The following is a 27,186-nucleotide window of genomic DNA, read 5'->3' on the forward strand; positions in this document are numbered from 1 at the left end:
AACCACGAGGTGCCCCAGGGTCTCCCCCTAAAACCCTCTCCCCTGGGTTACAGTCCCCAGCACGGGGCCTAGAACCCTGGGTATTATAGTCACTGGTGGAACTGGGTGCGGTTTCTGCTTTTCATTCAGAGAGACAGAGGAGAGAGACGCCATAGCACTGGAACCCACCAGTGCCTCGGCCCCTACCATGTGGGGCCAGGACTCTGGCTACCCGGTGAGCTGCCTCTCCAACCAGAACCTGCCTGCATTCTAAAACACCCCCCCCAATTAGTCCTAGCCCCCAAGTGCTTGAGCTGAGGGCCCCAGACACTAGGAGCCGGTGGCCTGGTGTCTCCAGCGAGTCCCTGTCACAAGCTTCGCTGTTTGCTAACTGTCCCCCTTGAGTCCCACCCAAAGGCTTATTTGTTTTTAGACAGAGACAGAGAGGGAAAGAGACCCCAGCCAGCACCAAGGCTTCCCCCAATGCCATGGAGGCCGGGCCCGAACCCAACTTGTGCTTGTAACAAAGCGCACTATCCAAGAGAGCTATCTCACCAGCCCCCCGCTACTCCCCACAGTTTTCAAGGCACCTCTCCCTGCTTCCACCTGCGACCCTCCACCCCCATCCAACTCCTCATGTCACCTGGGCTCACAGGATGGGGCAGTCGGGGCGCCCTCAGTGGGGGGCAGAGCAGGCATGTGCATTGTCAGGATGTCCCCCTCTCATGCCGAGACCCGCCTGCCCTTGAGGACACCCCTCATCTCATTCACACGTGGGAAACGGGAACACTTTTTTTTTTTTTTTTTTTCCGAAGGACACAAGTCCTCTCTGCCTCGTTATACACGAGGATTTGCTGCCCCTCGCCCCACCCCCCAGTGACTCAGAGCTGGCTGCTGCGCACAGGGTCACCCGGTCAGCTTGTGACCAGGCCGGATGGTCCTCCTGGGGACGGACACTCCCCTCCACCCCATCCCCAGGGCTGGCCTGGTATCACTGCGAAGCAGCCTTGGTTTCAGTCACAGCATTTAACCCAGGCCAGCACCCCTGCCCTGGAAAATTCCCAAAATAGAGCCACAGGAGCTCCCTTGGATAGTGAGCCCATTTTACTCGGGTTTGATCCTGGCCTCTACTGCGCTGGAGACTTCTGACTCTAGTCAGTCTCTCCCTCTCTCTCTCTCTCTCTCTCTCTCTCTCTCTCTCGTGTGTGTGTGTGTGTGTGTGTGTGTGTGTGTGAAAAGGCCAGCCTGGATTCATAAAACCCCAGTTATGGCAAAGAAAATTAATAGCCATCCTAAAATTACTTCAACTACACCCACACCCTGAGTGTGGCCGGAGACGTGGCTTGGAGGTAGAGCTCAGTACTTGGCATTCGTGAGGCTCAGTCCTCAGCACCAAACACACAAGAGCTGAACAGGGTTCTGCTCTGCCCTGTCTCATTAAGACTTTCGAGTAAATGGCTTCCAATGCTCCGACTCTTCCTGAAATGCCAGCTCTGAGAGGCAGCTTGTCAATGTCTCAGCGTCCAGCAGTCTCAGTCTCAAACCCAAAGGACACAAAGTCTGGCCTTGTGATAGAAAAGTTAGAATGTTCCAGGGCTGGGGAGACAGCATAGTGGTCTTGCAAAAATATTTTCACGCCTGAGGCTCTGAGGTCCTAGGTTCAATCCCCAGCACCACCATCAGCCAGAGCTGAGCAGGGCTCTAGTCTTCCTTTCTGTATCTTTCCCTCTGTAACTCTCTTTAAAATAAATGCTAGAAATAAATAAATAAATAAATAAATAAACTAAAAAGAAGAAAGGGGTAAATAGCATAATGGTCATGCAAACAACCTGAGGCTCTGAAGTCCCAGGTTCAATCCCCTGCACCACCATAAGCCAGAGCTCTCATCCCCCAGCCATCAGCAGCGTCTTTGCTGTCCTCTCCAGTGTCACCGCCCCACCTTTCCTGACCACTCCCATGTGTCCTGCCCTGCTGTCCCCTGTTGATCCTGTCCTGTCCTGCTGTCCCTGCCTTGTCTGTCCTTCTGTCCCCTACTCTGTGGTGGAAAGGGCAGGCCTGGGTGGCATCCACCACGTGTGCAGGAAGGTGCTGGAAGGCCACCAGGGGTGGGAGCCGGTGTCACCGCAGGGCCACACAGCCTCCTGCCAAGCCGCCACTCACTATCTCCCCCCCACCCCCAGGAACAGGCCATCGAGGTGCTGACCCGCTCCAGCCTGGAAGTGGAGCTGGCGGCCAAGGAGCGGGAGATTGCACAGCTGGTGGAGGACGTGCAGCGGCTCCAGGCCAGCCTCAGCAAGCTGCGAGAGAACTCGGCCAGCCAGATCTCCCAGCTCGAGCAGCAGCTGAGCGCCAAGAACAGCACGCTCAAGGTGAGGGTCGCAGGCGGTGAGCGGCGGGCACAGGTACACACACGTGAGCTCCGGGTCAGCTGACCCAGTGTTCCTGTGCTCCCTGTGGGCAGGGCGCTTCCAAACCCTGCATCTTGGACACGTCCTCAGGGTGGTGGCCATAACCCAGGCCTCTCTCTGCAAAGGGGACAGCTGTCATTCCTGGTCCTGGTGGGTTTCCCCGGAGACCACAGCCCTGCCCCACCTTCCATGAGGCTCCCTGGGTGCTGTGCATAGTGCTGAGGAAGGAAAGACCCCATAGCCCTGTCCTACCCTCCATGGGCTTCTCTCCTCCCCACCCCTGCCCTGTGCTGTCCATGGTGCCGAAAGAGGAGAGACCCACACCCACACACAGCCCTGCCCCACCCTCCATGAGACTCCTCCAGTGCCCCCATGTGATCCTAGGGCTCGAACCCAGGGCCTCAAGTTGGTAAGGAGTGATCTCCCAGCCTTGGAACTCCCCTCTTACTTAGCCAGCCTGGATGCCGCCCTTGGTGGCACCCCTCCCCTGTGCCAAGAATGCAGAGACCCCTGCCGTGCTGGGTGCTGGCCTGGGCACAGAGTGCCACCCAGGTCACTGCTGGTCTGTGCAAGGGGGCCCCGGTCCCTAGCCTGACTTTTTTGAGGAGATACCTTGCTGCCCCCCATCTCCTTACCCTTTCCTGCCCAGTGGCATGACGTGTGGCCTCTGTTGATTGTCAAGATGCTTCTGCACATGGGACCCCCCGGCCTAGTGCCTCTGCCACAGCCCTGTCACCCCATAGGCTGCCCAGTCAGAGTGGCAAGGAACTGCACCCCACTTCCAGTGTGCAGGTCCCTTGTCTCCCTGCACTACTCCCCTCACATGCCGCTCCCGCTGGGACCATACTGTCCAGCTCTGGTGGGGGGGTTGCAGAGGGTGGTCACAGCTCTGGGGGGAGGGTCACTGAGGCTTCCACAGCTTCCTGCCATCTCCTGCCTTGTTGGTAGTGGGTGTTCTGCCCCGAGCTTCATGGTGTGTGATCTGAGGTGCATAGCTCCACACCTGCGTGATACCACCCCACCAAGCCTCCTCCCAGCCCCCTCCTTTGTTTTCCCAGAGCCCTGCTCAGCTCTGGCTAATGGTGGTACAGGGGATTGAACCTAGGACTCAGGAGCCTCAGGCAGGAAAGTCTTTTGCAGTACCATTGTGCTGTCTACCCCCGCCTACCTCATTATTATTTTTCTCTCCTGCATTTCTTTCATTTCTACATGTTGATTAGTGGAGACTGTGGGGGCTCTGGGCCACTCTTACGTTCAGGCAGAGAGGGGGAACACTCTAGAGCACAGCCTTCCTTGGGGATCATGGGGGCCTGGGCTTTGCCTTCCGTCTTACTTCTAAAGAATATTCTCGAATTGGGTGGAGGGTAGATAACATAATGGTTATACAAACAGACTCTCATGCCTGAGGCTCCAAAGTTTCAAGTTCAATCCCCCACACCACCATAAGACAGAGCTGAACAGTGCTCTGGTTAAAAAATAAAAAACTGAAATAAAAGAATATTCTCGAATCACGGAGTTGGCTGTGCCCTGACAGGGCCCTCCCTGGAGGACTCTCTGTCGGGGAAGCCACTGGACAGTCACCTGGTGGGTGTCCAGTATGGCAGGTGCAACTCTCCTGATGCCCCAGCACCCCAGCCCTCAGCATCAGGCTTGCGGGAACGGTGGGACGCCCCCACCTGCTGTTTTCTCTTGGCCATTTCTCAGCCCTTCATGAAAAGCGGCCTTTTGCTTTCTGTCCTCGAGAGACTGTTTCCCCCAGTCTGAGTCCCATGTCACCGTCTGATGTGTATGTGCGTGTGTGCGTTGGACCTGTGCCCGTATATGCATGCCCTGGGGTGGCTGGTGGGGTGGCTTCCAGGGAGAGGAATCAGGACGTCTTATCTCTGCACAGCACAGACCCTCGATATGACCCTGGGTCCTTTCCTCCTCACAGTCACAGAGGCTGTGAGTCCAGTCAAGGTGCCAGCCACGTCTGCGAGGACCAGCGTGGCACACGGGCCTCTCAGTGCGCCCCCTTGTGGTAGACAATGATGGGAGGGCGCCCCCTGGGGCGTCCATTCAAAGGACACAAATCGCAGTGCTGAGGGCGCCAGCCATGTGACCTCCTGACCCTTCCTCCTCCCCAGTCACTAGCATCTCCACACGCCAAGGGGGACACAGGTACCCGATTTCATGCAACGCAGGTGAAATGCAGCCACTAATGCAGCTCCTGTCTTGTTTTCAGCAACTAGAAGAGAAGCTCAAAGGTCAGGCTGACTATGAAGAGGTGAAGAAGGAACTCAAGTAAGTGTAAGGAGCTGCCCACCTGTGGGCAGCCTCGGCTGAGGGGATGACCAGCCAGAGCGGGGGAAGCCTGGGGGGACACTGACCACAGACCATGCCCTGGACCGCCCACTACTGTGCTCCCCTCCCCACCGTGACTCCTCTGCTCGAGTTGTGAACCTTTGCAGTGAAGGCTGACAAGCACACACAGGTCTTCTCTGCTGCCACTTTCCACGGGCGAGACCTCCAGCCATCCGTCAGTCCCCTGCTGCCATGTCCCCTCCTTGGGCAGCCTCCTCCAGGCCCCTTCCCAGACACCCCATGTCTGGTCTGCCTTGGCTGTGACTTACCTGGTCGGCCCTCCCTCCTTCCCCATCAACAAAAAGGCATGGGGGCCAGGTGGTGGCGCACCTGGTTGAGCGCACCTGTTACAATGAGCAAGGACCCAGGTTTGAGTCCTTGGTCCCCACCTGAAGGGAGAAAGCTTCACAAGTGGTGAAGCAGGACTGAAGGTGTCTTTCCTTCTCTCCCTCTCTATCTTCCCCTACTTTCTTGATTTCTGCTGTCTCTCCAATAAATAAAAGATAATGATAATAAAAAAAAGAAGATTGGGGTCCGGGCTATAGTGCAGCGGGTTAAGCACAGATGGCGCAAAGTGCAAGGACCGGCGTAAGGATCCTGGTTTGAGCCCCGGGCTCCCCACCTGCAGGCAGTGAAGCAGGTCTGCAGGTGTCTATCTTTCTCTCCTCCTTCTGTCTTCCCCTCCTCTCTCCATTTCTCTCTGTCCTATCCAACAACAACGATAATAATAATAACAACAAGGGCAACAAAAGTGAAAAAATGGCCTCCAGGAGCAATAGATTTGTAGTTCAGGCACTGAGCCCCAGCAATAACCCTAGAGGCAAAAAAAAAAAAAAAGTTAAAAAAAAATAGAGATGAAAGGGGCTGGAAGACAGCTTACCCAGTAGAGTACGCATTTCACTATGCACAAGGGCCCAGGTTCAAGCCCCTCACCACTACATGGGAGCCCACTGCAGAGGGCTTCATGAGCAGCAGAGTGGTGCTATGGTATCTCTCCTCTCTCACTGTCTCTCTCCTCTGTCTCTCTCCTCTCACCTTCTTGCTGAGGGGTAAGGGCGGCCTCTAGGAGCTGTGGAATAGTACTGTCTTGAGACCCTAGCAGCAAAAAAGCAGGATATAAGAGCTTCCATCCTCCCTTCCCTCTCCACCCCCATCCCAGGAGCCAAGCTCCCTCATCTGTCACCTCTCAGACCAACTACACCTCAAACCAGCACCCCTTGTCCAATCCCTCTTGCCTCTCCACACACACACACACACACACACACACACACACACCTCTGCCGGGTCCTCTCTGCCTGGCCTCCAAGTATAACAGTCCCCCTCAGTGACCTGGCTGTGAAAAGATGTCCCCAGCCTCCCCCTACCTGGTCACCCAAGTACCCTGGTCACTCACTCCCCTCTCTGCCTGGAGGCTCACTTACCCAAATAGTCTGTAAAGCCTGAGACCCTTGGGGACCCTTCTCAGGCCCTCCCCCACTGCACCAGGTTGTCTCTGGCTGGTATCTGTGCCCCAGGAAGATCTCTCCCACCAGGCTCTCTACCCCTGCCCTGATTGCCCAGGAAGATCTCTCCCACCAGGCTCTCTACCCCTGCCCTGATTGCTGATAGAGCTGAGAGTGTTGGGGGAGACGGGCCACAGAACAGGCCCGCCTGCTGGCTTTTGAGCCCCATCCAGTGGACAGACTCTCAACATCCATGTCCCCCAGACCCCAAGGGCCAGCCACCAGGCAGGACAGAGCCCCAGGACCTACCAGCTGCCCCTGGCTCCCCTGCTACAGTTGTCACCCCACCCCCACCCCGAGTGCTAGGACCCCCTCCACTCTGCTCAACTCAACACAGACCAGGGAGCCTTCCATATGGCAAGGGCCACTCTCCCCAGCCAGCCAGGGGCTTGTTCCAAAGGCTGTGCCACGCTGCACCGGTAGGGGAACTGTCCTCATCCATCCCCAAGGGACCCTGGAAACGCACAGGCAGCCCATAGTGAGGCCCTTCTGAAGGCCCAGCAGAAGGTAACTGCTCTTCCTTACTCTCCACAGTATCCTGAAATCCATGGAGTTCACAGCGGCTGAGGGAGCTGGGACACAGGTATGCGGCCTCACTGCCCAGGTCCCCCTCTCAGACCCCCGCCCCACCCCACCGGCTCCACTGCAGCAGAGATGCATTTGCAGCAGAGACGTGTTCATTGCTGCAAGGGGAGACCACAGCAGCTCGGGTCTCAGACTCAATTCCAGAGAAATGGTGATTGAACCCAGTGGGTCAGCGGTGCCAAAAGCCACTGCTCTGGAAGACTGATTTATTGCCTTGTGGGAGAGGGATAGGAGGGAACAAGAGTGTCTCCCTGGCAGCCGTGGCGCCAGGGGCAGGTCTCAGGGCCTCCGGCTTGAGAGCACCTTGCTGTTTGCACTGCGCCACCTCCCAGGCTGCTGGCTTATTTCCTTAGTATAGTTCTTCTCTTTAAGAATTTATTTTTATTTTATTGGATAGAAATCGAGGGGGAAAGGGGAGATAGAGAGGGAGAGAGACAGAGACACCTGCAGCCCTGCTTCACCCCTGCAGCTGGGGACCAGGCACTTGAAGCCAGGTCCTTGTACGTGGTGCTGTGTGTGCTGGTGGGGGGGAGAGGAGAGCATCGCCAGGCACAGTGCCGACACTGGGCCTCGAACTCATGGCCTTGTGCTTCGAAGCCCAGCGCTTTGCCCGCTGAGCCCCGCTCTGCCCCCAGGATGCCTCCAAACCCCTGGAGGTGCTGCTGCTGGAGAAGAACCGCTCGCTGCAGTCCGAGAACGCCGCACTTCGCATCTCCAACAGCGAACTGAGCGGTAGGTCCCGGGTGCCGCCGGGTCAGGACGCGCCGCCAACCGTGAGTGGGTCGTGCATGGCGGGCGTCACCAAGCACCCAGACTAACCTCGCGTGTCTGGCTGCCTCCTCCTCCTCACTGCTCCTCCTCCTTCCGCTCGCCCTCGGTCAAGGTCAAGGTGTGTGTGGTGGTCAGTGAGAGTGTGCGGCCGGGGATCCCCACCTGGGGCCCCGCCAGAGGATGTTGGCTTCTCTGGTCTTTTCCTAGTTGTGCTGTGGAATATTCTGGAAGGCAGTACTCAGGGGCATTGGGGGGGGGGGGGCTCGCTCGCTCGTGGTGTCTCTGGGGGTAGTGCGGGGGGAGCTGCTTCAGAGGGGCTGGGCCCTGCCCTCCCAGGCTCAGCAGAGCTCCTCCCCCCACTCCTGTGCGCCCCCCCCACACACACACACATACACCTTAGACTTTCTGTGCTGGCGTCACACTGGCTGCTTCAGGTTTGGGCCTCTGGTTAAGTAATAATTAGAAAGAAAAAGCAAGAAAGCAAGGGCGTCTTGGGGTCCGATGATGGTGCATTCTTAAGCGCGCGCTTCGACTTTGATGGCGGGACCCGTGCTATCGCGTCAGGGCCCACGGGGCGCAAGGCCACAGGACGGTCAGGTGCCCCCAGATGTCAGTGTTTGCTGCTCCTCAGGTGGGGCCCCTCTGGGGCCTCGGACACGGACACGCGGCCGCACACCCGCCTGCTCCCTTCATCCCTCCCTTCCTCCCTTCCTCCTTCCTGTGGCGCCGGCCTCCCTCCCTTCTTCCTGTCACTAGGCGTTGGAATCTGACTACTGTGGAGAGCGCTCTCCAGGCTGCAACGTACAAGCAAGGCGTGAACATGAGATGCACGTGGCTTGTCTGGGGCCACGTTTGGCTGACAAAAACCAACAAAAACGAAACAAGTAAAATAATAATGACCTTCCTCCAAAAGAAAGAAAGAAAGAAAGAAAGAAAGAAAGAAAGAAAGAAAGAAAGAAAGAAAGAAAGAAAGAAAGGAAGGAAGGAAGGAAGGAAGAAGGAAATCTGATTGAAACAAAGAAACAAACACAAACAAACCCACCTCGTTGGGCCTGGTCAAACCTACACTGATTTTTTTTCCTTCTCCCTTTCATGGGGTGCACTTGGCATTCTGATCTTGGTGTTTTGGTTTTTTTGTTTGTTTGTTTGTTTTTGTTTTTGTTTTTTTTTGGTTTGTTTTCTTTCTTCTTCTTCTTCTTTTTTTTTTTTTTTTTGAATCCCCCATAATGCATTATGTTTGCCCTTCCTTGTAGGGTCAGCCAGGAGGAAAGGGAAAGACCAGCCTGAAAGTCGGCGTCCTGGAACTTTGCCGGCCTCCCCTCCTTCTCAGTCACCCCGAAACCCGGGGGAGCAGGCTGCCAATACTAATGGTACCCACCAGTTCTCAGCGGCCGGGTTAACACAAGACTTTTTCAGCTCAGCCCTGGCCGGCCCCAGCCTGCCCCTGGCTTCTTCCTCGGGAAAATTTGCACTAAACTCTCTCCTCCAGCGACAGCTAATGCAGTCTTTCTACAGCAAAGCCACACAGGACTCAGGCAGCACAGGCCTGGCTTTCCCAACAGGTCCCTACAGCACAAACCCCACCTCCTCCCCAAGCCCGTTACAGCAGAGCCCCGATGTGAACGGCCTGGCCCCATCCCCCAGCCAGTCCGAGGGCACAGGCAGCACCTCTGAGGGTGAGGAGATGGACACAGCCGAGATCGCCCGGCAGGTGAAGGAACAGCTTATCAAGCACAACATCGGCCAGCGCATCTTCGGCCACTACGTGCTGGGCCTGTCGCAGGGCTCGGTGAGCGAGATCCTGGCACGGCCCAAGCCCTGGAGCAAGCTGACTGTCCGGGGCAAGGAGCCTTTCCACAAGATGAAGCAGTTCCTCTCGGACGAGCAGAACATCCTGGCACTGCGCAGCATCCAGGGCCGGCAGAGAGGTGAGCGCCCGTGGATAGGGCACCCCGCCCGCAGGGCCCTGGGCGCCAGGCCCACGGCAAGCTTGTTGTCTCGGGGCCACCGGGTAGGGGCCGACACAGTGTCCCCAAGTGTTCGGCAGCTGGGCGTCTGGACTCGCACCCTCCGGGGGCAGCCCTCTGGCAGAGCTGGTTGGGTGCCTGCCAAGGAAGGGTGTGAGAGTGCCCAGTGGCCAGTGCTGGCCCCTGTGTGTCTGTCCTTCCTGTCACCAGCGAGACACATGGAAAACGGTCCATTCCAACACCCTCCTCTCCCCAACTCACATCTCCGCCACTGAAGAGAGAAAGAGCCACCCACCTCCCCAGCAGGAAAGCTCTCAGCCCTCCTTAAGAGCTGGGGCTCGACCTGCTCAGCTGTCAGAGAGAGCAAGAGAGACAGACAGAGAGAGAGAGAGGCAGGGGTAATCTTGTTGGCCACACCGAGACACCCTAAAATGCAGACTCCAAACGTGCCGTTTGGAGCAGCAGGATCCCTCCCCAGAAGGACATGGGGCACTGGTGGGCTGTGGGGGTCTCTGAGACTGTCCCCGGGTGGTTCGTGCCAGCTCTGTCCCCGGGGCCGGTGGGCGAAGTGCTTGGCGGCTGTCAAACTCCACACCCACCCCAGGCACGGCCACAGCTCACTTGGTTCTGTCAGACCTCCTGCCGCTGCAGGCAGACCCTCCTCGCACCCCCACCCCAGAAGTTTCCAGTGGCTCCCAAGTTACCCCAGATGCCCCAGGCCCTCTCTGTAGTAACAGGCGGCTCTGGTTTCATGTGCCCGTCTTATCACCGCCACCGCCACCGCCCTGATTGTTTTGTTCTTACCACACTTGTTTTCCAACAGAGAATCCAGGCCAGAGCCTGAACAGACTATTTCAGGAAGTTCCGAAACGAAGAAATGGGTCTGAAGGTATGTCACAGGCAGGCGCTTCTCCGGGCACTTAGCTGTAGGAAGCAGCAGGTTCTTAGCTGCCACTCACGCTTTAAACCGGGCGGTGGCATTCTGGCCTGGAGACCTGGTGTAAAAACACAGCTAGTGAGTACAAAACAAAGCGCGGGTTCCAGTCTGCAGGGCCCCCTCCACCTGAGCTGCCCAGAGGCAGCCAGGGGCCATCCCCCCCAAAAAAAAAATCTCCCCACCCCCCAAGCCCAAGTTGCAGACCCTACCCCACCCCACAGATCCAAAGCACACCTCTTCCAGTGTTTTCAGAAAGCAGGTCGAAAGAGGACACCAAGTATCGCCCTGAGAGAAACCAGGTCACCAAGTCACAGGAGATACTGCTGCTTCCTTTCACTCTGAGCCAGAGGCACCCCAAGTGTCATGACTCGCCCCCCCAGAGTCGCCTGGTGGAATGCCTGCGGTGAAATTGTCGGCAAAGTGGCAGTGTGTATTTAGTAAGGTTACAGGAGAATCAAGACACCTGGCCGGCTTCTAGAAAGATCTGAGGCCAGCGTCCCCCCCCCACACACACACCCCCCCCCCCGTGGAGTGGCTTCAGTGCACCTGCACATGAGGCCGCTCACAAAGCTTCCATCGTGACCATAGGACCAAACTCAGTCCTGCAAGGGTCCCCCAGGCTTCTCTCTCTGCTCGCGCATTCTCCTCAAAAGTCAGTCCACCGGAAGAGCTCCGGAGATGCCAGGTTCAGCCCTCGGCTGCGTGTGGCCATAATCGTTCCTGGAGCCGGGTATTTGGCTCACTGAAAGCTCGGCCTTCTGCTCCTCCTTCTTCTCTGGCCGGTCCCCACCCTGGGGTGATGACGAGAATGAGAAGCAAGGCTCGTCCCACTGGCCCAATAGCCTTGAGAGCCTAGCAGACTGAGCAGAAAGTGCTTCCTGCCGTGGGGTCCTGGCTTGATGACTGCCCCCCCATACCCCCCCTTGCCTCCTTTTGGGAGCGACATTTCAGGACAACATCTGTGTCGCGTCCCAGGTGAGGCATTGAGCTCACAGGTGTGCCCCCCCCCCCAGGTAACATCACCACCCGGATCAGGGCCTCAGAGACTGGGTCTGACGAAGCCATCAAGTCCATTCTGGAGCAGGCCAAGCGGGAGCTTCAGGTCCAGAAGACGGGTACGTGCCCCCATCCCCTGCCCCACCCCACAGATTCCAGGTCAGCTGAGAGTCAGTGTGAGCCCTTGTCAGCACGCACACCCTTCTCTCTCTCTCTCTCTCTCTCTCTCTCTCTCTCTCTGCCTCCAGAGTTGTCGTCAGGGCTCAGCGCCAGCACTACAAATCCACTACTCCTGATGGCGATTTTTTCTATTTTATTGGATAGGACAGAGAGAAATGGAGAGAGGAGGGGGAGATAGGGAGAGGGAAAGATAGACACCTGCAGACCTGCTTCACTGCTTGTGAAGCTTGCCCCCTAGCTTGAACCCAGATCCTTGCATAGGTCCATGAGCTTACTACTATGTGTGCTTAACCAGGTGTACCACCACCCAGCTGCCCTTTTTTATTTATTATTATTTTTTGCCACAGAAGTTTCACAGTTGCATGACACCACTGTTCCCAGCACTTGAGTTTTTCATTTTTATTTCCTTTTCTTCCTCCTCCTTGTCTCAGATAGAGGGGGAGAGACTATAGCACCAGGGGCTTGAACCCAGGTCCTCACTCCAATGGGTGAGCGCTCTCCTGACCCTTCCCTCTTCTTTCCCATCTGTGTTCCCCAGAGTTCTGGAAGCAAAGCTGGAGGGAGCAGTGCCATGTAGTGGATATTTTTTGGCTAAGGACTCCCAGGCTTTTAATACTGCCACCCCCTCCCCTGGCCTAGAAACTCGACTCAAATTAGCAAGTAGCTGGTCTGAATTTTCCTTTTTAAAAAATAATAAATAGAAAGTAGGCTTTTGTCGTTTGGACAGGAGCGTACTCAGCCGAGCGATATTTGAGTAAGGAGAACAGCCGCTGGAAAACACACCCACTGTGCACTGTGCTTTCAAGGCAGCAGAGTCCAAGCCAAACAAGCTCCCTGACCCCCTTTTTTAATTTTATTTTTGAAAGAGATGCAGAGAGAGAGAGAGAGACACACACAGAGAGAGAGAGAAACACCAGAGCTCTACGCAGCTCTGGCTTATGGTAGTGTGGGGTATTGAACCTGGGACTTTAGAGCCTCAGGCATGAGAGTCTGTTTGCATAACCATTATGCTATCCCCCCCACCCCCTGACCCTATTCTTTTCTTTTTTTTTTTTTTTTTCTTTTTCTTCCTTTTTTCTTTTTATTTGTCTTTTTCCTCTAGGATTATCCCTGGGGCTTGTTGTTCACAGGACTTCACTATTCCTGGCAGATTTTTTGGTTTTTTATTTTATTTTTGATAGGGTGAGAGAGACAGAGAGGAGAGACACCTGCAGTTCTCATGAATCGTTCCCTTTGTAGGTAGGGACCAGGGACTTGAACTTGCGTCCTGGCAGGCGGGCACGCCACCAGATGCTCTCTCCAAGCCTGAATATTCTTAAGATTCTTCTGGGGGCCAGGCGGTATCGCACCTGGTTAAGCGCACACACTACAGTGCGCAGGGATCCAGTTTCAAGCCCCCTGCTCCCCACCTGCAGGGAGAGAGGTTCGAAAGTGGTGAAGCAGGGCTGCAGGTGTCTCTCTGTCTCCCTCCCTCTCTATCTCCCCCTTCCCCTCTCAATTCTCTCTGTATCTATCCAATAATAGATAAGTTAATTTTTTAAGATTATTTTTATTTATTATTTTTTTATTTGACAAGACAGAGAGAAATTGAGGGGGGAGGAGAGATAGAGAGGGAGAAAGACAGATACCTGCAGACCCACTTCATCGCTCATGAAGCTTCCCCACTGCAGGTGGGGAGCAGGGAGCTCAAACCCGGACTCTTGCTCATGGTGGTAAGTGCACTTAATGCTGTGCACCACCTCCCAGCCCCGGATTCATTGTTTTTGTGTGAGAGAGACAGGAGCACCACTCGACTCTGGCAGGTGTGGGGCCAGGGATGGAACCGGGGCCTGTGCTCTGCCCCCAGTGGTCACAGTGAGGGGGCGGGGGTGCTGTCCCGGGAAGGGGCCATCCCGCCACCATGTCCCCTCTCCCCTCAGCAGAGCCAGCCCAGCCCTGTGCGGCCCCAGGCAGCGGCAGCTCGGATGATGCCATCCGCTCCATCCTGCAGCAGGCGCGCCGGGAGATGGAGGCGCAGCAGGCCGCGCTGGAGCCCACCCTCAAGCCAGCGCCACTGCCCCAGCCTGACGCGGGCCTTCTGGCCCCCAAGCTGCTGCCCACCTCGCCCCTGCCCCCCACGGCTGCCTTCGCCCCGCTCGCTGTGTCCCTCAAGAAGCCCCCCACAGCCCCCGAGCCCCCCGGGCTGAAGAAGGAGGCGCCCCCAGACACTCCTGGGCTGGACGCTCAGGGCCCCGCCGAGGTTCCCCCAGGTGTGCTGCGCCTGGGTAAGGGGGGCGCCTGGAAGGACCCCTGGTGGAGCACTGCACCCCCTGAGCGCAAGGCCACGCCGGCTCCCGACGATGCCAAGGCCACGGAGGAGACCCCAGGCAGTTGCAAGGACAAAGGGGGTGGCCCCAGCAGGGCGGATCGAGGCCCCCTACCCGCACCCCCAGCCTCCTCGTCTTCCTCCTCCACGGCAGCAGCCGCAGGGTCTGAGTACTGGAAGGACTGGCCATGTGCCGAGTCGCCCTACTCCCAGAGCTCGGAACTGAGCCTGACCGGCGCCAGCCGCAGCGACACCCCGCAGAACAGCCCGCTGCCCGCATCACCGCTTGTGCCCCTGGGCAAGGCCACCAAGCCTGCTGTGCCACCACTTACGCCTGAGCAGTACGAGGTCTACATGTACCAGGAGGTGGACACCATTGAGCTGACCCGCCAGGTCAAGGAGAAGCTGGCTAAGAACGGCATCTGTCAGCGCATCTTTGGGGAGAAGGTGAGCGTGTCGGGCTGTGGCAGGGGGATCCCAGATCTCGCTGCTCCCGACAGAGCGCCCCTGGGAGTCCAGGGGCCAGTGAGCAAGGGCCTTGCCCTCCTTGCACCCTCTCAGCCACATGGCTGGGGAGGGGTGAGCCCTTGTAGCCCTCGGGGCTCAGGACAGGTGACCGTTCCTGCCTCTGCTCTGGTGCAGGGCTGTAGTCCCAGGACCAGAAACTGTGAGTCCCAGACTCCATCGGGAGCATCACATGAGCCAGAGATGCTGTGGTGTATGTGTTCTCTCCTCTCTCCAATCTGTTTCTCTCCCTTTCTCTCTAGTAAAAAAATATATATATATATGGGAAAAGATCCTTGGGAGTCGGGCACTAAGCACACGTGCTTCAAAGTGCAAGGACCGGCGTAAGGATCACGGTTTGAGCCCCCAGCTCCCCACCTGCAGGGGAGTCGCTTCACAAGCAGTGAAGCAGGTCTGCAGATGGGTCTGTCTTTCTCTCCCTCTCTCTGTCTTCCCCTCCTCTCTCCATTTTTCCCTGTCCTATCCAACAACAGCAATAATAACTACAACAATAAAACAACAAGGGCAACAAAAGGGGATAAATATTTTTTAAAAAACAAAAGAGGATATTCACAAGCTTTAAAAAAAATTCAACAAGTTTATCATTTTTTAAAAAAATATTTTATTTATTTTTATTATATAGAGACAAAGAGAAATTGAGGGGAAGGGGAGACAGAGATGGAGAGAGACAGTGAGACACCTGCAATCCCGCTTCACCACTCATGAAGCTTTCCCCCTGCAGGTGGGGACCAGGGGCTTGAACTTGGGTCCTTGCGCACTGTAGTGTGTGCGCTTAACCAAGTGTGCCACTGCCTGAACCCAAGTTCATCATTTTTATGAAGAGCCAGCCATTTAAAAAAAAAAAAAAAAAATCCTCTCATGTCCCATAGCAGGACCCTGGCAGGCAGGACTGGCAGGCATCTAGTTGGACAACCTCAAAAAGCACCACAAGGATATGAGGCATCACAGTGGTGATGCAAAGGACTTTCCTGCCTAGAGCTGGGAGGCCCAGGTTCAGTCTCCAGCACCACCATCAGCCAGAGCTGAGTACTTGGCAGTTGTCCCACCAGAGCGAGTGGTCCAGGAAGGGCCACAGAGAGTTGGCATAGCCCAGCTCCCAGGCCCCCTCCCCCCATCAACCAGTCTACCCCCCCTAGTGAGTAACAGCCTGGTGAATCTTCCTGGGAGCCGAGGTTCTAGAGAACGGGCACATGCAGAGAGACAGCATCATGGTGATGCATACTGACTCTCATGCCTGAGGCTCCAAAGTCCCAGGTTCAATCCCCTGTGCCACTATATGCCAGAGCTGAGCAGTGCTCTGGAAAAGGGCAGGCAGGCAGGCAATGACACACCTGGTTGAGTGCACACGTTACCCTCGTCGGCAGGGGCGAAGCTTCACAAGAGGTGAAGCAGTGCTGCAGGTGTCTGTCTCTCTCTAACTCACACTCTCTATCCCCTTCTTCTCTCTCGATTTCTCTGTTTCTATCCAATTAACTCATAAGTAAAATAGAGAGAGAACAGGCCTGAGGAGTAGGAGATACACAAAGATGACATGGGTGGCTGAGCCTGAGCAACGTTCCTCACCTTCCTCACCCTGCAGGGCACATGATCCCCCGGGTGGGGGGGTAGCTTTCCCCGACACACACACACACACACACACTGTCTGCTGAGGTCTGGGGCCTTGATGTGACTGCCAGTGAACTCCTTGCAGGTCTTTGTCATTGGTGAGCCAAAACCAGGGTGCAGCTCTGAGAACCCCTGGGAATTCTGAGCTCAGAGCCGCAAAAATATCCCTAGGGAGCGTTGGAAGAGGCGGGCGCCTAGGCACGTGCCTCACTTCGCCCAGCGAGAACGCGGGGGCCGCTTGGGCCTGGGTTGGCCATTTATTCTGGAAGCCGAGTGAGAGCTGCTCCAGGGGGCGATCGGGAGGCGTCCCCTAAATATCTCAGGGCGGCATCTGTGTCCCGGCTGGGGCGTCGGCCCCATGCATATGGATGGCCATATGGGAGCAGGAGGGGACGTGGGGACGCACGTGCCACTCCGCCATCACCACCACCTCCCAGCAGCTCCCTCCCCGGCTGCCGTCAGCTCCGGGCCCCCAACATCCAGGGTAGGGTGACCAAAATGCCAGGGCTCTGTCCAGATGCCAGGCAGGGGCCAGGCGGTGGTGTACCCGGTTAAGCACACACATCACCATGCGCAAGAACCCAGGTTCAAGCCCTTTGTCCCCACCTGCAGGGAGGAAGCTTCGTGAATGATGCAGCTGCAGGTGTCTGTCTCCTCCACTCAGTTTCTCTCTGTCTAATCAAATTAAAAAGGAAAAATAATAATAATAATAAATATATAAATGCCAAACAAAGGCCACCAGTTTCCCAATGCCTGCCCCTCCCTCATGTTTGTCCCTTGTCCCCTCACCCAGCACCTCAGCCTTGGGACCCAGGCCCTGGGGATCGCCCCTCTACCGTCACAGAACGCCGGCCTCCTGGGAGCCGGAGGCTGTGACTTGACCACAACGCCCAGTGTCCAGCATGTGCCCAGCCATGACCTTGCACGCTCCACCCCACCCTTGGCTGAATCCCTGATGTGTGTGTGTGTGTGTGTTTCTCCCCCCCCCCCAGGTGCTGGGCCTGTCCCAGGGCAGCGTGAGTGACATGCTGTCACGGCCGAAGCCGTGGAGCAAGCTGACGCAGAAGGGCCGCGAGCCCTTCATCCGGATGCAGCTCTGGCTCAATGGTGAGCTGGGCCAGGGCGTCCTGCCTGTGCAGGGCCAGCAGCCAGGGCCAGGTAACGGGGGCCGGGGCCGGGGGAGGGGGCCCGGGCAGCAGAGACAGGAGAGAGGAGATTGCAAATGCCTGGCTAATTTTATAAGCAGTGGAAAATGAGTTCCCAATTAAGGAAATGCTGTTTGCATAAACAGAGAGAAAAGTCAAGAGCTAAATCAGGGCCCAGGAAAGAGTAGGCAGCGGTGCCACAGGGAGGGGTGGAGACCAGCCCCCTGCTCCCTCACCCCCTGGGGGACCCTGGCAGCCTGTGCCCTTGTAGACACCCCTCAGGCTTTCCCTGTGCGTGGGGATATAGCCCTCTACGTCCCATACTGAGGTGTTGCCCGTCTAACTGCACGCACTTTCTCTCCCCAGTCATCCACTCTGTGACGTCACTCCAGGACCCCCTGCAGCACGGCTGTGTGAGCTCAGGTAACTAACCAGACCCCCCTGCTGCTCTGGGGAGACCACTGGCCTCTTATGGCGACCTGCCCTCCAGTCTGTAGCAGGGAGACACAAGGGACCCCCCCTCAATTGGAGATCCACTGGGCTGAAGCCCTGCCCTCCCCCCCTCCCCCCGTCAAGCTCCTGGCAGACCAGGTCTGTCTCCTCCAAGCCTGTTGCAAAGTCGGGCAAAGCCAGGTGTGAGGCCCCCCTGCTGCCCCTCCCCCAGCCCGTGCCTGTGGCATAAAGAGGCAGGTGTGTGTTTCAGTATTTTTTTAAGATCCAAACTCTGCCCCCCACCCCTAATAAGACAGGAAATTTCCCACATTCTAGCTCAGTTCGGATTGAAGTCAGAAGCCCTAGCAGAGAGGCTGTCTCTTCCTCTCAGCCACTGTCCTGAGTGCTATTTGTAAACTAGTGGATTATCTGTAAACTCTTGAGGAACCTGCGTCAGACAGCCAGCATCTGAAGCTTCCAGAATGGAGGGTCTCTTCTGTGTCCCCCAGGATGAGGTGACTATGAGACCACTTGCTCGTGTCTCTGTGGTGGCCAGAGGAATGCCATCTTAGAAACAAGAGCTGGGGCCGGGGGCAGGCAGTGGTGCACCTGGTTGAGCACACACATCAGCGTTTGCAAGGATGTCGAACTTGGATGCCTGAGTTGCACAGCAGATGTCATCGGCGTAGAAGAACTTCCTTGAAGAAGTTTCTGGAAGGTCATTGATGTAAATATTAAATAGCGTAGGAGCCAGAACAGAGCCCTGGGGGAGGCCACTTGAGACAAGTCTCCATCTGCTAGACTTGTCACCCAGATGCACCCGGAATCTTCTGTTTTGGAGAAGAAACGATATAGTGTTGGCCACCCATGGAGGCAGGTGTAGATGGAAAACAGATGACACCGTTTTTGCAGTGCTAGGGATTAGTCGCCATTTTTTACAGTCATCAGATATCAGCCCCCAGTGCCCACCTGTGGGGGGTGGGGGGCTGCATGAGCAGCGGAGCAGGGCTGCAGGTACCTTTCCTTCTCTCTGTCTCTTTCTCCCTCTGTCTGTCCATGTCTTTCATCTTCTATGAGAAAAAATAGGGCCCGATGGTTGTGCATCTCATTGAGCACACATGTTACAATGCACAACGATCTGGGTTCGAGCCCCCGGTCCCCACATGCAAGGGGAGAGCTTTGCAAGTGGTGAAGCAGGGCTGCAGGTGTCTCTCTGTCTCTCTCCCTCTGTATCACCCCCCTTCCCTCTCAATTTCTGGCTGTCTCTGTCTAATAAATAAGTAAAGATAATATATTTTGGGGGGTCAGGCGGTGGCGCAGTGGGCTAAGCACATGTGGCGCAAAGCGCAAGGACCGGCATAGGGGTCCCCAATTCGAGCCCCTAGCTCCCCACCTGCAGGAGGGCCGATTCGCAAGTGGTGAAGCAGGTCTGCAGGTGTCTGTCTTTCTCTCCCCCTCTCTGTCTTCCCCTCCTCTCTCCATTTCTCTCTGTCCTATCCAACAACGAACAACATCAACAACAATAATAATAATAACTACAACAATAATTTTTTTAAAAAAAGGGCAACAAAAGAGGAAAAAAATAGCCTCCAGGAGCAGTGACTTCATGGTGCAGACACTGAGCCCCAGCAATAACCCTAGAGGCAAAAAAAAAAAAAATTTTTTAAAGACAAATATAGGAGGAGCAGTGCAGACACACAGCCAAGCGTAGCATGACCCTGGTGGTGGAAGAGAGCTCTGTAGACCAGGAAGTGCCTGTCAAAATGCAGAGAATTCTCTGCCTTAGCCTCCCTCCCCAGGGCTGGTGAATCTCGGAGGAGACTCCAGAACCTTCCTGGATGGCCTGAAAGCCCAGGGACAGCTCTTCCACCCTGGGCTCCCACATCCCAGGTTCAATCCCCGACACCAGCAGCCAGGGCCAAGCAGGGCTCTGGAGAACAGAACCAAAACTCAACTCCACTCCCCCCCTCCAATACAGGGGAGAATGGCCTTTGGCCCCTGGGTTCCCAGAACCTTCTGGTTCCTTGTTTTCACCACAGCCACTGAGACACCCCCCCCATTCCACCCCACAGAGACCCCCAGATTGAGAACAGTGTGGTGCTCTAGGGCAGCTCGGAGCAGTAGACCAGATGGCTGCGGGAGCCAGGTCCTTCCTGAATATTGGTGACAAGGTTGGCTCTGCCGCCCTGGGCAGCCTCAGCCACAGGGAGCTGGGCGCTGAGTGGGCCTGACCCTGGTGTGTTGTTACCATGGCAACAGGGTGGCGGGAGGGAGGGAGGAATGGGCACACTGTGTGCCAGGCAGAATGCTGACTGGGGCATGGGGGGTGCCCCTGATGCTCTGTGGGTCCAGCCAGCCCATGAGTTTCAGGATCAGGAGAGCTCAGTAGGGCCCAGCCATGGGGCTAGTGGCGCTGGGTGTCATTAAGGGCCCTCAGGTCCTTGAGGGAGTAAGGAGGCCAGAGGGTTCCAGCCCATTTATGACATAGCCCAGCTGGGAGGGCACCTGCTGGCCGTGAGGCCCTGGCACCAACATAGGAGGCACTATGGCATTGGAGGAAGCTTCAGTACTGTACTGTCTCTGTCTCTGTCTCTCTGACCCTTTTAGCCTTTCTGTCTGAGAGCTATAGGCCCAGAGTGTGTTGATGACAGAAAAGGAGGTACAGGAAGCTAAAGGCCATAATTTCAAGGTGACCAGGAGAGGGCTCACTGAGTAGAGCAAACAGGACACCACGCACAAGGACCGGGTTTGAGCCCCGCGCTGCCAGAGGACGCACTGGTTCTTCAGCAAAGGGGAGCTTCATGGGCAGTAGAGAGATGCTGTGGTCTCTGCCCCTGTTCTCATCCTCTTTCTGGGCAAAAAAGAAAGTAAAAGAATTTGCTGGGAGCAGTGGAATCACACAGGTTTGAAGCCCTGGTGACAAATAATAACAGCTGCCCAGTGGTGGCACTGTGGATAAAGAGCTGGACTCCCAGGCATGAGGTCTCAAGTTTGGGCCCAGGCATCGCATGGTGGGGGTTCCCCCACCCCAAACTCCCATCAATAAGTGCGCCGTGTGGCAGCATCACGGGGAGGGGGAGGAGGGGACGGGGCCCTCCACACCACCCCACTACACTGCCTGAAGCAGACAAAGCGCCTGATTCGGTGCTTTTACAAGATTTGAATTTTTTTTTTAAACTAGTTGCAGAGCCAAGGGAGAAACTTTGCATCCTGAGGTTCCAATGTCCCAAGTTCAATGCCAGGACCCCCAGAAGCCAGAGCGGAGCAGCGCTCTGGGCCAAGGAATAGCAGGCAATCAGAGACAGTGGTCATGGCTTCATCCTTTCCCAAAACCATGATTCTAATCATTGTTGGGTTTGGTTTGGTTTGGTTTATCCTTTACTGCTGGGGCTTCACTGTGACTCCATATGCCTGCGTGGTCCCACCACTCTCGGGGGGGGGGGGGGGGGCTTCTTCTTTCTTCTCTCCTGTCGTCAGGAGAGAGGTTAGGACTGTCTTCAAGTGTTACTTTCTTGAGAGCGTCATATGTAACAACAGGCTTCTCTGAGTGCCTAGACTGAGTGTCCCCATCTGCCATCCTCCCTCACCCTGGGCTGTGACTAGTATGGGGCTGCAGGCCATAGGGAGGCTGGGGCAGAGGCCAGGGAGATTGCTCAGTGGTTAGAGCACCTAACGCCCTGGGTTCACTCCCTAGCACCACGTGCATGTGTGCGTGTGTGCATGTTTCATGAAACCAGCGAATCATGAAAGCAGAGAGGAGATGGAGTGGACCCTGCACTGAGGCAGTGCCAGGAGCAGGTGACCTGCCTGTCACAGGTGGCAGGCTGGCTGGACGCAGACGTATAGGCATGCGCACACAGTGGGCAGCCTCTGGTTGTCTCCCAGCCTCTTCTGCCACCTGCACATTTGTCCGTGACGGCGGCCCCGGAGTCCCAGCAGGCATCTCAGAAAAGCCACCTCCCCTCCAGATGTTGTCTCCTTAATGCTGACCCAAGTCTTTTTCTTTTTGTCTTTTTTGAGACGAGTTTCATTTCACGACAGGCCAGAGGATCAGCCGCTCACTCTGGCGGGTGGTAGAAGTACCAGGGATAGAACCCAGGGCCTTGGGTGGCTTGGCTTAGGAGCCCCTAGTGGTGAGTTTTGTTGTTGTTGTTTGTTTGGTTTTGTTTTTTATTTTCCCTTTTATTGCCCTTGTTTTTTTATTGTTGTTATTATTGTTGTTATTGATGTCATCGTTGTTAGATAGGACAGAGAGAAATAGAGAGAGATGGGGGAGACAGAGAATGGAGATAGACACCTGCAGACCTGCTTCACCACCTGTGAAGAGACTCCCCTGCAGGTGGGGAGCCAGGAGCTCGAACCAGAATCCTTATGCCTGTCCTTGCACTTCACGCCATGTGCGCTTAACCTGCTGCACTACTGCTCGACTCCGTTTTTGTTTTTTACTAGAGGATTGTTCAGCTCTGGCTTATGGTGGTACGAGGGCTTGAACCTGGGACTTTGGAGCCTCAGGCATGAGGAGAATCTGTTTGCATAACCATTATACTATCTACCCCCACCCCCAATGGTGAGCTTTCTCGTGAAGCACTGCAGGTCACTGCTGAGCCATCTAGGGGCGAGGCAGAGGTGGCCGTGCTCTGTATCTTGTTGGGCTCCCAAGAGGCCTCTACCCCCAGGTCCCTGCTCAGGGAGGCTCTCAGCTGTGGCACAGCTCGCCTCCCATCCCCATCCCCACCCACCTTGGCCAGCAGTGTTCATGGTACACTGGACCACTAGGCCTTCAGCTCTGTGGGCAGAAGTAGGTCAGCCCTGTGAGGGGCTGCAGACCTTGACTCCTGGGCCAGTGGGGATCATGAGACTCAAGTCTCTGTCCCTCAAACTCCCTCCTTGGTCACTGAGTGGGAGAAATCTCTCCCCTCCCTTGGATTGAGGACAAGACTCAGAGGAAGGGCAGTCAGAGGCGACTGTGGGCCTAAGGACTAACTCACGGGCTGAGAAAAGGATGCACAGAGAGGTGTCAGGGCCGGGGAGACAGCATAGTGGCAGCACACTGGACTTTTGTGCAAAAGATCCCAGGTTCGATCCCAGGCACTGCTGGTAGCCAGAGATGGTGCTTAATACTCTGAACCCCCTTTAGCTGGCATCCCTCCCTCCCTACCAATGATTCCTGAACCAACTCCGCTGCCCTGGGAGGGGGAGCCCTGGACAGAACAGGCCCAGAGCCCCCCTCAGCGGCCCTGACAAGGCTCCATGTTGGGCTCTTCCCTCTGGAAAGCCAGCCCTAAATATAGCCCCAGGAGCGATTGGCAGGTGCTGGGCCGGGCTGCTGGGCGAGGGCCCGAATTAGCCTGTCATCCCGCTCCTAAATAAGGCATCTGGGCTGCCTTCTGCGCCCACTTGGCAATTAAGGTCCCCCTGACATGGGAGCGTGGGTTCCGGGCCATCAGGGAACTTTCTCGAAAGCTGTAGCAGGGGCAGAGGAGCACAGCCTCCCTGCTCTCTCCCTGAAGCCTGGGGGGCTGACCCCCCCCCCCATACACACACCTATGACAGACCTCCCCATGAAGCTGTAGAAAAAACAGCCCAGGGGAGAGTAGTGGTTACTCCCCCTTGGGGGAAGGTCTGTCCAGAGAGGCTCCCTGGGGGCGGCAGGAGATGTTCTAATTAATTAGCCCATCAGCAGGCTGACGTCTGATAGTCCCCCGGCACCCCCTGCGTGCCACACGTTCCAGTGCGAGATTAATATGCAAATAATCAGCAGGGAGAAGGGACTGCAGCCAGTGGAGGATGACGGATTGCTCCCCAGGCCTCCACGGCCTTGCCACAACTGGGGAGAGAGTGGGGGTGGGGGTGGGGCAGGGAGCTGCACAGAGCCATGGGTCCTAGTCCCCAGTAATGTCTGGGAGGAGGGCAGCTTCCCGCCCCCAACTTCTGTCACTCTTACTGGGAGTCAGGGAGCCACCCTGGAACCTCTAAGGAATATCCCCTCACTCTCTGCCCACCAGGCCCTTGACAGAGAAAATCAGAGGGGCCAGGTCGCCCCTGGGGCACAGGTGAACTCTTGTGTCCAGCATGGGGGACAGAACATGGGGGAACAGAACCTCTAGTCAGAGCAGGGGAACAGGAGCCCTCAGAACAGAAGTCCCTCTGACCCTTAGAGGTCTGGGTGGTGAACCCCAAATGGACCCCCAGAATAGGAGAGGCCCCCACACCGCACCCCGGGTCTCCGCAGGGTCCCAGAGCACCTTGTGCATATGCAGTGACTAACCTCTGAGCACAGTGGAGCCATCGCACTGGTGGCTTCTGGGTCCCCATCACGGGAATAGCCGCTTAGACTCTGTGTGCAACATCCTGTCCCCCTTGTGTCAGGGCGGGTGGGGTAGGGGTGCGAGCCGGTCCTCACATCAGTCCCAACTGTGCCCCCCCCCAGCCTTCCATGCTTTCCACGGGGCGGGGGTGGGGGGGGCTGTGGCATTGAATTGTGCAGGCTCCGCTTGGGCGGGGGGTCCTGTTGAGTCCAGAGCCAGTTGAAACTCCCAAGAGAGAGATGGAGAGATAGCTCACCCATAGAACACACACACACTACCAAGTTTGAGAACCTGGGTTCAAGCCCCCAGCCATCACAAGAATGGTGGAACAGTGCTGTGGTGTCTCTCCTGTCCATCTAAGAACCAGAGGGGGCGGGGAGGGGGAGCATGCCCACTGGGGGAATGGAGTCCTGCTGAAAGAGAGTCTGGTGACAAGTAGGAGAGATGTCCATCCCCAACCCCTACAGTCAGGCCCAGCTCAGGTCAGCGGAGTGGACTCAGTTCCTAGAGTTCTGTCCCCCTGGGGAAATGAGGGGTGGAGGAAGCTGAGTCACCTGCACTCCCTGGGCATGCCCTGCCCCCAGCCCCTCTGCTGGGATGCACAAAAACCTCAGCTACTTCTCTCCATGAGCGTGCCCCTACCCCCGCCCCTTAGAGTCAAGCTCCCGGACACCACCACCTGGCAGCCCCTCTGCTTTCTCCTGGCCTCTGCGCATCTAGGTGACCCTGCATAGGGTGTCTCTTCTCTTTAACTGATGGGACAGTTTTGTGTCAGCTGAAGTCCCCTCCCCACACCCCAAGCCATAGCCAGCTGGGGTGCCCCCTTCACCTTTCCCCACCTCGGCCTCTGCTTCAGTGTCCCCTGGGCATCCCATCTCAGCCCTGTCAGACCCCCAGGTTCAGCAGCGACACCCCTAGTTCTCAACCTCAGCAGTGACCCTCCATGCCCATGGCCACCCTGTGTGACCTCAGGAGCCATCGTGCCCCAAAAGGCCTCCTGGGCAGGCTGGACCCTCCAGGCCACCGGGCACCAGCACCTGGGATTCCAGAACCTTCTGTACCTCCTCTTGCCTCCAGCAGCTGCTGATTCCTGCCTACCGCCTGGGGTTCCCTCCACCCCTCCCCAGCACCCCAGGTCCTCTCTCACCCCCCCCCCCCATCTCTCCAGGCCTATCTGTCTGTTTAGTCTTTTCAGAATCTTCTTGGCTAGGCCCTGGGCTCAGAGTCTAAAACCAGTTAAATGGTGTTTGGGTTCTTGTCAGAATGTCACCGAGTACCCTGTCATTTTGTTTCAGCGACTTGTCCTTTGAAGGCACAGCTCGCCTTATGGTGTGCCAGCAGTAAAAATGTCACTTAAAATAATTACTTCTCGGCACAGAACTCGACTGACTCCCTACTCCCGAGACCGTCAGAGCCAGCGTCACCCCGACTGCTCACATGCTTGTCGAGTGGAATCGGGGTGATTGCTGGAGCTGGCCAGGGGGCAGGGTGCCCATTGGTCCCTGCAGTCAGTCAGCCCCTCCGGAAATTGTCGGCAACTGCTGTTTGCCTGCTATGCCAGAGATGGTGCGGCCATGACCCTCAGGGACCCTGTCTCTCTGTGCTTCCTGTGTCTTTCCAATAAGAGGCATTCAGGCAAGACCCTGGAGACAGGGTCCCAGGGACAGCTTCTGCAGGTGGCGCCCAGCCGGGCGCCTCAGGCATGCACGGCAGACATGGGTCTTTGTCCCTCAAGATTGGGCCCGGGGTCTTTTGTGCCCATGTGCAGGGCATAGAGTAGGTGCTTGAGACTTGGTGACTGGGCACCTGGGAGGTGGCATAGGGCTTGTACGTGAGCAGGGTCAGGCCCCAGCTCTGCCAGTAGTCAGAGCTGAGTGGCACTCTGGTAAATAATAATAATGATAATTGATTCTAAGTGTCAGTGCAGCAGCCCAGGGGGTAGCACAACAGAGAAGGCATCAGGCTCTCAAGTACAAGGTCCTGGGTTCAGTCCCCAGCATCACATGTTGCAGAGTGTTGTTCTGACTCTCCCTTCCCCCATTAAGACCTAAATAAATCTTTAAAATATATATATGCATGAAAAGCTTGGCCCAGAAGTGCTAGCATCTCACGCACATGAGGCCCCAGCAATGCAACATGTCAACATGTTAACATAAAGAAGGGAGAATGAGGGTCGGGCATTGGCGCACCCAGTTGAGTGCACATGTTGCCATGCACCAGGACCAGGGTTCGAGCCCCCGGCCCCCACCTGCAGGGGGGATGCTTTGTGAGTACTGAAGCAAGGCTGCAGGTCACTCTCTGTGTCTCTTCTCTGTGTCCCCTTCCCTCTCAATTTCTCTGTCCTATCCAATAAAAAATCAAAGGGAAAAGAGGTCGCAGGGAACAGTAGATTCCTAGTGCCGGCACTAAGCCCCAGAGATGACCCCCGTGATACTCAGCCCACAGGGACCCTCTTTTATAAGAAACTACAGGCAGAGCTGAAGCCCCTCCCTCACCTCCTCCTGCCTCCGTAGAAGTGAGTGGCAGAGAGGTGTCACAGCACAGCTCCACCAGCAGTGAAGCTACTGCTTTTGCACGGTGCTCCCATGTGGTGGTCTGGGGCTCCAACCGGATCCTCGTGGGTGGGAAAGGGTGCCCTCTCCCTGCGTGAGCTGCCTCCTGGCCCCCGATTCTTTCATTCCCTACTAGAGAAACGGAGAGAGAGGCCGCAACCGTTGCCCTGTGGACTACTGTGGTGACGTGCTCAAACCCAGGGCCTTGCCCCTGGCAAAGCTCTCGCTTCACTGAGTGAGCTGCCTCCTGGCCTCCTTCAAAGGCCTCACATTCTTCTTCTTCCTCTTCTTCTTCTTCTTCTTCTTCTTCTTCTTCTTCTCCTTCTCCTTCTCCTTCTCCTTCTCCTCCTCCTCCTCCTCCTCCTCCTCCTCCTTCTTCTTCTTCTTCTTCTTCTTCTTCTCTCTCTCTCTCTCTCTCCCTCTCTTTGCCTCCAGGGTTATCTCTGGGGCTCAGTACCAGCACTATGAATCCACTGCTCCTATGGCCATTTTTTTCCTTTTTCCTTTTTTTTTTTTTTTCTTTCACAGGACAGAGAGAAATTGAGAGCCATGGGGAAGACAGAGAAGGCAAGAGAAAGAAAGACACCTGCAGACCTGCTTCACTGCCTGTGAAGCGATCCCCCCCTGCAGGTGGGGAACCAAAGGC

General features: G+C 56.3%; 1 protein-coding gene across 10 annotated transcripts in view; it reads left to right on the plus strand.

Moving 5' to 3' along the window:
- Positions 1–27,186, plus strand: part of CUX1 (cut like homeobox 1) — a 389,471-nt gene that overhangs the window by 180,951 nt on the left and 181,334 nt on the right. For 3 of the 10 annotated variants that reach the window (XM_060173446.1, XM_060173445.1, XM_060173443.1), the window contains 10 exons: positions 2,160–2,348; positions 4,612–4,670; positions 6,767–6,815; positions 7,453–7,549; positions 8,842–9,516; positions 10,379–10,444; positions 11,506–11,607; positions 13,588–14,420; positions 17,096–17,261; positions 17,615–17,671. In XM_060173446.1, the coding sequence (XP_060029429.1) occupies positions 2,160–2,348; positions 4,612–4,670; positions 6,767–6,815; positions 7,453–7,549; positions 8,842–9,516; positions 10,379–10,444; positions 11,506–11,607; positions 13,588–14,420; positions 17,096–17,261; positions 17,615–17,671 (2,293 nt within the window). The remainder of the gene's footprint in view (positions 1–2,159; positions 2,349–4,611; positions 4,671–6,766; positions 6,816–7,452; positions 7,550–8,841; positions 9,517–10,378; positions 10,445–11,505; positions 11,608–13,587; positions 14,421–17,095; positions 17,262–17,614; positions 17,672–27,186) is intronic. The other 7 variants (XR_009545034.1, XR_009545033.1, XM_060173451.1 and 4 more) reach the window with 5 other exon arrangements.

The sequence above is a fragment of the Erinaceus europaeus genome, chromosome 15 (assembly GCF_950295315.1).
Source record: "Erinaceus europaeus chromosome 15, mEriEur2.1, whole genome shotgun sequence".
NCBI classification, from domain to species: domain Eukaryota; kingdom Metazoa; phylum Chordata; class Mammalia; order Eulipotyphla; family Erinaceidae; genus Erinaceus; species Erinaceus europaeus.